This window comes from Halichoeres trimaculatus, unplaced genomic scaffold, assembly GCF_033239565.1.
Source record: "Halichoeres trimaculatus isolate MK-OKI-2021-1 unplaced genomic scaffold, fHalTri1.1 fHalTri1_scaffold_3, whole genome shotgun sequence".
Classification (NCBI taxonomy): domain Eukaryota; kingdom Metazoa; phylum Chordata; class Actinopteri; order Labriformes; family Labridae; genus Halichoeres; species Halichoeres trimaculatus.
In genome coordinates, this window is record NW_027437181.1 from 39,713,448 (window position 1) to 39,724,781 (window position 11,334).

At 38.1% G+C, this 11,334-nt stretch overlaps 1 protein-coding gene across 1 annotated transcript; it reads right to left on the bottom strand.

The window, feature by feature from the left end:
- Nucleotides 1-1,440: 1,440 nt before the first annotated feature.
- On the bottom strand, nt 1,441-2,340 carry LOC141787382 (N-acetyllactosaminide beta-1,3-N-acetylglucosaminyltransferase 3-like). Its single transcript, XM_074665673.1, has one exon. It carries the CDS (start codon nt 2,338-2,340, stop codon nt 1,441-1,443), a length of 900 nt encoding a protein of 299 aa, XP_074521774.1.
- Nucleotides 2,341-11,334: the final 8,994 nt, after the last annotated feature.

Genomic DNA, 11,334 nt, shown 5'->3' on the forward strand with positions numbered 1-11,334 from the left:
GGGAGCCTTATACACTAACGGCTCCCTTTGGAAAAACAAATGTGTTCTGCACAATACGGCAGCCAGACCATAATTCTGTTGTCGTGACGCTGAACAGGACAAGGGAAAAAAAATAAAAAAGAAACATACTGGTCTGTGTACCCTCCTCACTCACGGTCCAAATTTTTCACCTTAATGGATATGTTAAAACAACCTTTCAAATTAAGTTGGACCCACACATGGCAAATAAATAATAGTAACGCTAATACTTTATGTTCACACAACACATTTACAATAAGTTAGTTTAACAAATTGGGGTCTTGCTAAATGAAAGCAATCTAATTAGGTAGAAATTCTCTTAACAATTTTATTACGTTCATTCAACAAGTTATTTCTTTGTTCAGACAACAAATTTACACTTAGTTGGTTTAAAAAATGTAGGTCTTGTTAAGTGAAAGCAATTTACTCATGTTGAAACAACACAGTCAACATTAATTGACTTAACTTGGTTTGTTTTAATGGAATATAGGTGGCATCATAAAATCATGTTTATCCAACATATCATTTTTTGGAGTGTATTGGTGTGTAAATGTAGAAATATGTCAGAAAGCCACAACTGGAATATCTGCATATGCTCCTGAATGGTGGTACCATATTTGCGTAATGTCGCAAATTTCCCAGGATCCTTATCTGTAAACTTCGAACTGCTAAGTAATTTGATTCATTTCAAATTATCACCTAATATAAATCAAACTCAAAATTTAGACAAACTCAACCTCAAGTTTTTCATACTTTTCAATTAAATATTATCTATAACCAAACTTAAAAAAACTTCTTTTAAATGATTTAAGAAAATGGTTTTAACAAGGCAATTTTTTCTGTGACTGCGTTTTTTTAGCCGTGAGTGAGGAGGGGGTGCAGTGGATACGAGACCCTGCTGTACATCAAGATGTGAAGCAGTGGCACAGGCTGTTTGTGCTCCAAACGGCATGGCATGTTCTTCTGTGCTCTTCATGGCATGGACCAGCTGTCTTTGTGATACCATCTGGCTGGCAGTGTCCTTATTCAATCGCACATTTGACGTAAGCAGCAGTTTATTCTAGCAGTGACAGAAAAACATCCACACACACACACATACTTAATATACGTAATTTAGAGATGTAAAATAACCTGGAGGGCATGTTTCTTTGACTGTTGGAGGAAGCCAGATTGTTTAGAGATATCCCACAAACACACAGGGAGAACATAGAAACTCCTCAGAAAAAGGCACCCAGGAACCCTCTTGCGTAAGGAAACACCACTAACAACTGCACTGTTTGCAAGAATTACATCACTTACAATAAGTGCATCGTTATGTTCATCATGTTTCGAGAATAAGACCCTTTCTGTTGAATTAATTACACCACATGTGATTGATAGAGCAGTTTAATTTTGCCGCCAATAAGCTCTGTCAGCTGATGGTCAGTATTTGATATTACCAAAGCATTTAAGATTGGGGTCATTTACACTGTGCCACATATAGTACAGTCTCTCTGCAAGGAATCTGTGAACCATGAGAAGTTCTTTATAAAAGCACGGGTCATGTGCATTGACATGTTTGGAGGGAACATCCATTCCGAATGACTTTACTCCCTGATGTGACTGAATACCAAGTCCTGCTTTGGCCAGGCACATCCCTAAGTAAGCATCATCGATGGGAAGAAGGATGATGGACTGAGACATGTTATAAATGACTGAAGCAGTGTAACCACTGAGAATGATACCTCCACCGCTGCAATAGGGGGGGTATGCTGCTGGCTTGTACACCTGAACTGGGAGAAAGTACTTGCTCCATGGTGTTCTGATGGGTGAAATCTTCAACATCGAATGGCCAGCAAAGAGGTGCTTGCTTCCATCATTGTCTTCCAGACTTTGAAGATATGTCACAACATTGTTTGTGTTCACAAAGACGTCATCATCCCCATTGAACAGGAAGCGAGCTTTAGGGCAGTTTCTTTCCATCCATTCAAAGAAGAGCACCTGCTTCAAGGTGAGATTTTGAAATGTGTCAATGAAGTGCCATTGAAGGATGTCTTTGTACTGACTATGCTCCAGCTCAAGAACCTTGTTCAGTCTTTCTTTCTCAAAATCAGAGCCCCTGGTTCCTGTGATAAAGACCCGTCTGATCCACACACCGTTCTGTTGCCTCTCATTAGCCCAAGTCTTGCGCAGTAGTTCTCTGTGGACATGGTTACTGGGGGCGGACTTGATGACGAGAAGAAGGAAGACATCAGAGGATAGATCAGTTCCTCCACATTTGTCAGGAAGATCCAGGAGCATGGGGAAATGTCTGCAGTGCCTGTAGTAGAGAAAGTCTTTCATAACGTCAGGAAATGAGCTGAAGCCTTCAGTGCTTTCAACAGACTTGTTTTGTGTACAGTTGTATGAGGGGACGGCACGAGAGATGATTTGGCCAGGTGGTGGTTTGTGTCCCAGTCTTACACCAGGATAGAAGATTTTGTCAATTGAGTCTATGTAGAGATAAACAGCTATAAGGCAAACTCCCAGGAGGAACAAGGCCTTAAAAGTGGTGATGTATCTGCAGTGACAAAACAGAAAAGTTAACTTAGCAACTTTTCTCTGTCTTATGGTCAATACTTCAAAAACTAGTAGTGAAGTACTGTGTCTTAAGTTTCATTAATTATTTTTTCCATTATTCATATCAAACTTCTTTGACTGAAATCACGACTTAAAATCACACTTTATCACTCTTATTACACAGTTGAACCATTATTAAGCCATAAAACAATAAATTAAGTTCAAACGGTGATAATTACCCCATGTTGGCAGATCAAAATCAATTCCAGCTCTTGATAAATCCCTCTGGTTGTCAGCAGCCAGTCTTTGCACTTTAGCAGTCTCTCTAAGAGGTACCACAGGCGCACTGCAGGTGTAACACAATATGCCTCTGACTAGGCAAAAAAAAAAAACTCTCCCTTATTCAAATAGTTAGATGTACCTTAGAAAGGTAAACTTAAATGTTTATGTAGCCATGCTAATGATAGTCTCTGCAGTGACTATACTGACAGATTGCATTTTTTCAATGTTAGATCCAGCTGGAATCTGCAAATAAAACCACTATAAGTATTAACCACACCCTCAAACTTGTTCCTAATTATTGTGTAAAATTGGAACATCTTTGAGTATTTTGGCAGGTTTCTCTTTTGACTGTCTTGACTCTCATGGCTTCTCCTTACACTACTATGCTGATGACACTCAGCTTTTCCTGTCCTTTCCACCTGAAGACACTACTGTCTTGGCTCGGATATCAGCGTGTCTGGCTGATATTTCTTCATGCACTCAAAAAAATTAATTAATTGGATGAACATGATTTTGTCATGCCATCCACATTCATCAAAACAAACCACTCTCAAAAGAATAATAATGTGTTGGATGAAAATGATTTTATCATGCTACCTAAATTCTATCAAAACAGACCAAGTAAGGTTAATTAATGTTGACTGTGTTGCTTCAACCTGATTAAACTGCTTTAATTTAGCAAGACTTAATTTTTTTTAAACCAACTTAGTGTAAATTTGTTGAATGAACAAAGAAATAACTTGTTGAGTAAACATGGAATAACTTTCTGAATGAATGTCAAAATTGTAGAAAGAATTTCCGCCTAATTAATTTTCTTTCATTTAGCAAGACCTATTTTTATTTAAGCCAACTAATTGTAAATATGTTGTGTGAACATAAAGTATTGGTGTTAGTATTACTTATTTGCAATGTGTGGTTCCAACTTAATTTGAAAGGTTTTTTAAACATATACACTAAGGTAAGACATTTGAACCGTGAGTAAGGAGAGTACACAATGGATATGTAAACTGTGCTATATGTTGATTTAGACAAAAGCAAAGTAGGCTGTCTGAGCACAACTGCATTGACTGGTAGTGTAGTCTCAACATAGGCGCAAATCCCAGGGGGGACGCAGGGGTCATGCCCCCCCCTCCCATCAAGTTGTCCCCCCTAAAAAATCCAGTTGTAGCTAATTAATTTTCTAATAGTAACTTTTTTTTCAATGGTGTAATACAAGTCATGCTACTTGAAACACAATGACTGACAAGTTTAACTATCGAAAAATCACACACACACACACACACACACACCCCTCCCTGCGCGATCCTCGCAGTGGTTTGATCCAATCTGCACGGATGCTGCAGCCTCGCGCACACGCTCACAAATAAACGCACACAGACAGAGCGGAGGGTCGCGGTCAAGTAAGTAGCTTTCACTGAAAGTCTTATCAATCATAACTTCACTTGTTAAACAGACACACAGAGAAAATGAAAAGCAAATGTCAACTCCTTTGTCCGAAGTCTGACAGTATGCTTATTTAAAAAAGGCGCTGATTAAGCCTCCATCCGATGTGGTGCACACACAGACACAGACTACAGAGCGCCAAGGATCGTGATTAAGTGCATTAAAACACTGAACTATTTATAAGTTAATTATCACTCTGTTTGTTGCTGGCTGGCAAACAGCCTCAACTTTATGATGCAAAGAAGGCTGTGACAGATAAGACAGACAGGGGACATGCTGACATCCTCGTCCTCTCATTTATGACACAATATTAAACTATTTAAGATGCCTCTAGTGAGATAGAGGCATCTCTAGTGAGATTTATGAATTCATAGATGAAGCCATTATTTATTAAAGTCTTATTTTCTATTCTAGATTTATTGATTTAAAAATAAAGTAGTAATGACTTTGACTTAGATCTTGAATGGATCCGGTTTCTAATTCCATTCTGACTGTTAATTTTAACCCCTTATTGTCCTCCAATTAAAATCAACACCTTTTCATTAATTTGGATATAAAATACTAATTATTGAGTTCATAGTGTTGTGGATGTGTTGCTTCCACATTCATGCCAAAACATTTTTTCATGAACTAAAGGAAAATTAAATCTAGGCTGGTTATCCATAGTTGGAACTAGTCACTGTTTAATATCACAATATAAAACAACACAGCAAAAATTATAGCATTTATTTTTTATGTCCCCCCCTAGGAATCAGTCTCTGAAATTTTACTGTTTAATGTCCCCCCCAACAATGAAACAGGATTTTCGCCCCTGAGTCTCAAAACACTTTAGTTTAAAATTTGCCAACGAAGCATTGCCTGTCAACACATTTTGTTTTATTGACATAAGGCAGAATGTCAAAATCAGTGGGTACATGGGTTAGACCATATGGAGCACAGACTGTAGGTCTGCGGCAGACTGGCACAAACAAAAGGTTTTCGCCCAATGACTGCAGACAGTCAGTCCACATTCGTCAAACACAGACAGACAGACAGTCCATGCCTATCAAGTACCAGCTCAATGCACAGTAGGGTCTCATAGACACCAACTTCTCTCCTCACTCATGGTTTCAATGAGCTGTCACAACAAAAATCACTTCATTAGTCTGTACCAATTATATAAACAAAAGTTTACAAAGTTTTGTTCAGATGCAGCCCTGGCAACAGCAAGTGGCTTGTTAGCTCATCAGGAACTCGCTCCCTTCAAGATGATGCCCACATTAACCAGGTTATCCTCTGGCTCTGCTCTCTGATGAACAGGTTCTATTGCTCATTGCTCTTGAGAGGTGTTGCAGATATGATTCCTACCTAAACCAATTAGGTTGAGTTGACATAAAGCAGTCTTATAGTTTTAACGATTTAGCACATCATGCTACAACAGCATGATTTGAAAATTCTTTCCATAACTTCATTGTGTTCATCCAACAAGTTATTGCTTTGTACACTCAACAATTTATTTCTGTGTTCACTTGACAAGTTATTTTTTATTTCACTAAACATATTTACACTTAGTTGGTTTAAAGAATTTGGGTCTTGCTAAATGAAAGCAATCTAATCAAGCTGAAACAACGCAGTCAACATTAATTGACTTAACCTGGTTTGTTTTGATGGAATATAGTTGGCTTAGGCCAACAATACAAGCCACGTGGTCAATACATAAAAAAAAAATGTAATAAAATATACTTAAGTCTAATCTGTCATTAATGTCCTCAATACCTGGCTCCAGAGATACAAACATCAAAACTAGTGGTGGGACTTGATTTAAAAAAATGAATCAAATTAATAACGCCATTTGTAATTAATTAATCGTAATTAATCACATTTAATCACATCAATATTCAACATCAGAAGCAACACTTTTCAAGCTAAACAGATTTTGGTAGACAATCATTGTATATTCTCATACACAAATTTAAACAACAAAATCCTGTTTATTTTGGTTAGAAGATGTTTTTTTTGTGGACACTACTTTCAAGTACATTCATCAGCCATAATGTGGTAAATAGTGCTGTCAGGAGATTAAACAATAATCAAATTATTTACAGGATTTGTAATTAATTGATCTAATTAATCATATTTTAATCTTAACCCTGCTTAAGGTCCCCACATAAAGAATTTGAACTGTAGGGCATTACAAAATTATAGTGCATGACTAATCGAATGAATACACGAAAAAGAGAAGATTTGTAAATCCTTTTTTTTTTTCAACTGGTCAATATTAATTAAAATGTCCGTGTTCCCTGCCACTGACATTGGATTACTGCGTCTGCGTCTATAGAAGTAAATTATTTTTTTCAGCGGGGGAAGCGGGGTCTGGTGGAGCTTGTCAATCAAAATCCTGCTCGTAAACTACTGCTCTCTGGATGAGAGCTCAGCATGGATTTGAGGAGAAGTGTGAGATGACAGAGACACAGAGAGACGCTGCAAGTCAGGAAAGTTCAGGTAGCTCACGCTGACTTAAAGAGATGTGTCACGGTAGTTCAGAGAGCAAGAGCGGCGCCATCGTGAGAAAAGACGACAGAGATCATGGAGAGGATCAAAGGATGGAGTGCCCGAGATGAACACGATCAGTTTTTATATAATTAGTTCACTTTCCACTAATATCTACTAATAGCTTATAAATGACTTACTAATGATCATTCTTCTTAAGTATTACCATTTCATATACTAAAAGTAAGATATTACAGCTCCACCTGGTGAGTTTCCTATGTTCTGCTCAGGGGACTCTTCTTGGACTTGGGCTAAGGTACAGGTAGGCATTACATATTCACTCATAAATGTACAAGCCTTTCTGCAGGTTTCATTTATTCATTTTTACAAGTATATACCTTCTGTTTCATTCTGATTGCTCAATGGCAGCCAAACAACATGCAGACAAGAGATAAGTAAGAAAATACAACACAAAATCATGTTTCATGGCCAAAAAACTGATTCAAACAAGTAAAAAAAAAAAAGTTTGGACTGAAATTTCATATCCTCCTTGGGGTTTTGAAATGATAACTTTGTATGTTTATTTGGTGCAACTGTGGTTATTACTGATCAAGTCAGTCAAATAATCCGACCTGTAATTTCAGGATCCTGTTGGCACATGTCAGACAGCGTTGTTGATTCACCATGATTCCTAAAAAGATACTGCCTGTGCTGCACCACAATGCAAACAGCTATTATTTGTTTCACTTTCTACTGTACATGAATTCCTAAGTGATGTTTATGTGAAAGAAGTGTAAAGGCTCAAACACTTGTTTTAGTTTGAGTGAGTGAGTGTGAAAATGAATTAAAGAAGTTTGAGAGCTTTTGGAGTGCTGGTTTATCTCATCTGGCATAGCAGGCATCCCATGTAAAAAAGCTTTAGCCCTATAGATAAAAACAAACTTTCATAAAATAGCTTTGTGTAATTAAACAAAAAAAATGAAAAGAGAATTACACTGTGTCAAAATTCTAGTTCTAGTTTTATCTGATAACTGTTGAATGGTTGCAGTCCACTTCACAGACAAAAAATAAGGGGTTTATTCAAATTTGGATAAACATACTTTTCCTACAGATGAAAATCAAAGGGTTAAATACTGACTGCCTAACCCTTAACCAAACTCATGCGTGTATAAAAGAGTTTAAATTGCCTATTATTCCACTTGCATAATATAGGATTTATTTAATTCCTACATTTGTCTCAATGGCACCTTGCCTCAGGCAGAATACAACACACTAAAATCAGCAGTGTCAATTCAACCGAGTTAATTTTAACACTGAGTCAGTGTAGGCTACATATCGCCTGTATCAACAGGGAGTTAAAATAACACTTGACCCAGTGTTGAGTCATTTTAATTCTGGAAATAGTTAATATTCACCACTGCTTGATGCCACATCACACTGAGAAGTGTTAATGACTTAACAATACACAGCATATTCCCCATTGTTAAGATTTCAGTGGTAAACCAGATCAGAGTGAAGTGTTAATTTCTTGGTGTTGTTTTGAAGTGTTTAACTCTATAATGGTGTTAAACCATACGACTGTTGGAGGTACTTTGCATTGTTGATGGATAATAACACCACACAGTGTTGCTGTAAACACCCATCACTCATGGTTGCAATAATTACGTGTTTTACAGTGAACTGTCTTTTGAGCTGCATTGTTAACCACAAAAATGTTTGTAGGCACACCTTTCCAGCAGAGTTTAATTGTAACATATAAGTGGCCTTTTACTATTTTAAATTTAATCAAAATGAAATTGAAATTATGGCAAGAACTGCACTGTTTTAAAATTAAGGCAAGTAATTGCGCTCGAATGCCCTGAGTCATGGTGAATTAGATAAAAGGTTTAAGTAGGTTCAAATTAAATGCTAAAAGTATTGGACTTAAAATACACTGCATTGTAAAAGCAACTTAATAAAATTGTCTCATTTGACAACATAAACACTTTCTTCAAATAACTGTTTTATGTTGGACTGACATCATTGTTTTAAGTCTCATGCACTAAGTTATTTGATCCATTACAAATAACTAAAAAAAGCTGACCTAAACTTCCATACTTTTCAATTAAATATTCTCTGTAAACAAACTTCAAAAAACTGCTCCTTCACAATTCAAAACAATGGTTTTAGCAAAGTCTTTTTTTTCTGCTGTTTTGTAAACATTAGTAAGGAGGGAAAACTATGAATATGAGACCATGCTGTACATTGCATGTTGAACAGGGGCCATAGGCTGTCAGTGCTCCACATGGCACAGACTGGATGTCTGTGCTTCATTACATGGACTGGCAGTCTGTGTGCCTCATGACATGGACTGGTTGTGTGTGCTCCATGATGTGTACTGGTTGTCTGTGCTCTGTATGTCACTGTGAAGCCAGTAAGTTAACTTAAATTAACATTACTTGGACAGTATTCTGTTTGGAGCTCATGGTGCATGCAGAAGAACACAACACCTTTCTTTGGCATGGAGCACAGACAGCTGATCTAAATCATGAGGCACACAGACAGCATGCGATGCAGCGCACATACACAGACAGCCAGTCTGTACCAGTGGAGATTGCTCTAAGACTGCAAGGGAAGCTCAGCTTCCCCTAAAATGTCCCTGAAAAAAAGTGGCGATATGTTCTGTGTGTAAATTTCATTGACAAAATATGCTCTAGAATTCCTTCATCTTTTGTTCAGAATCAGCTACCTATCACAGGTAACTGGCTCCACCTCCTTCTCATTCATCCCCGCAGCATCTCAGCACTTTAACACAGTCGGACGCTGAGCATCTTCTGACTTCAGCGGGGAAGCGTAGAGTGGGTTGTCCCACTATGGAAACTGGACAGTCATTGGATAAACGCAGGGTTTTGTCCCGCCCATGCTCAGCGTCTCTGGGGGTCTATGAGGCAGTGGGCTGGCCTGGACCCTGCATGATTGGATGATCTGTCTGAGGCCGAATCCCTTTTTGACTGACAACAAAATGAGCCAGTCAGCGATCTTGAGCATCTTCTCAGTTTTATAGTCAATTGTTCTGGACTGATCCAGAGGCTTTATCAATCCCCAGCGAGTTTACCTTTCTTAAAAACGACAAGCGTTGTGTTCAATGATTCTCTCTCTTTTCACCAATAAGCAGCTACAGCTACAGCTGTGGAGCTTCTCCCCCTGTCACTCACACTTACAGCCTGTCGTAGTCTCACGTAGCAGCTCCAGCTGATAACAAGCTGGCATGAAGGGTAGAATTTAAGTTTAAAGAAATAAACAAATTTATGATGTGGGACGGAAAAAAATTAGCTTCCCCTCCTTGACTGACCAGCAGCCGCCACTGGTCCATACCATGCAGCACGCACGCGCACACAGACACACAGACACACACACACAGACACACACACACACACACACACACACAAAGAGCCAGTCCAGGGTGTGTAGAGCACAGACCCGTGCAGAGATCAGACAGCCAATCAGTGACAGCCGCTCTGTGACATGTAGAGTGTAGATAAGCAGTCTGACTCACTGAGCTTTCATAGCCTTTGCCCTTTCATGTACAGCAGGATCTCATATACCCTATGTGGTAACACTTTATATTAACTGCATCCTGTTTGGCAATTGTTAAGCAATAGTTAAGCATTATTTAACACTTAACTCATTATCTGTAAAGCATTGTTTACACATTAATATTCATTTGTACATCATTTGCAAATACAGTTACAAATGTTTTATTGCTGATTAATATGCGCCTCTGTAACTCTTTGTTCATACTTTATAAATAATGGATTCAGTGATTACAAATAAGCTTTTATGGTCATCATGAACAACTTATACGCCGTTTATAAGTCTTATTCGCTGATTTTAGTTCTGCCTTTGACACAGTCAGCCCTTACTTGCTCACTCAGAAATTACCTAACCTAGAGGTCAACCCCTGGATTGTAAAATGGTTCCTAGCTCTTTTAACTGACAGGTCACAACAAGTTAATGTAAATGGCACGCTTTCTGAAGTGAAATATTGTAGCACAGGGGTCCCACAAGGAGCTGTGAGTTCCCCCTTTTATTTACGTTGTTTACCAATGAATGAAGCAGACAACCAAATAACTTCATTATCAAAATTTCAGATGATACCATCATCTTGAGTCTTTTGTATGCTTGTGACTGCCCCTCTGTGTATTTTAATGAGATAACTTGTTTTAAGGTTCTAATCTTAAATGCAACAAAAACTAAAGAGATGGTTTTTGACCCGAGGGGGATTCGCAAACATGACTCAGTGGTAATTGGAAGCAGTGTTATTGATCAGGTTGCCCCTTACAAATATCTTGGTATTGTCATGGACAATTTTTTGAAATGGACAGATCATGTTGACTTCCTCTGCAACAAACTATCTCAAAGACTGCATTTTCATATCTTCTGAGATATGGATTGGCAGCTTGGTTCGGCACATTATCCATCCAGAGTAAATCAAAAATCAGTGGACTGATAAAATCAGCTATAAAGATGATAGGTCAGAAAGACCAGCCTTCTCTCCAGTCTGTCTTTGATAGTGTCGTCCTTAACCAGGCAAAACAAATTCTG

What these genes read in the sequence shown, in the direction of transcription:
- LOC141787382 (XM_074665673.1), bottom strand. Translation starts at nt 2,340, where the DNA reads ATGAAAGACTTTCTCTACTACAGGCACTGCAGACATTTCCCCATGCTC.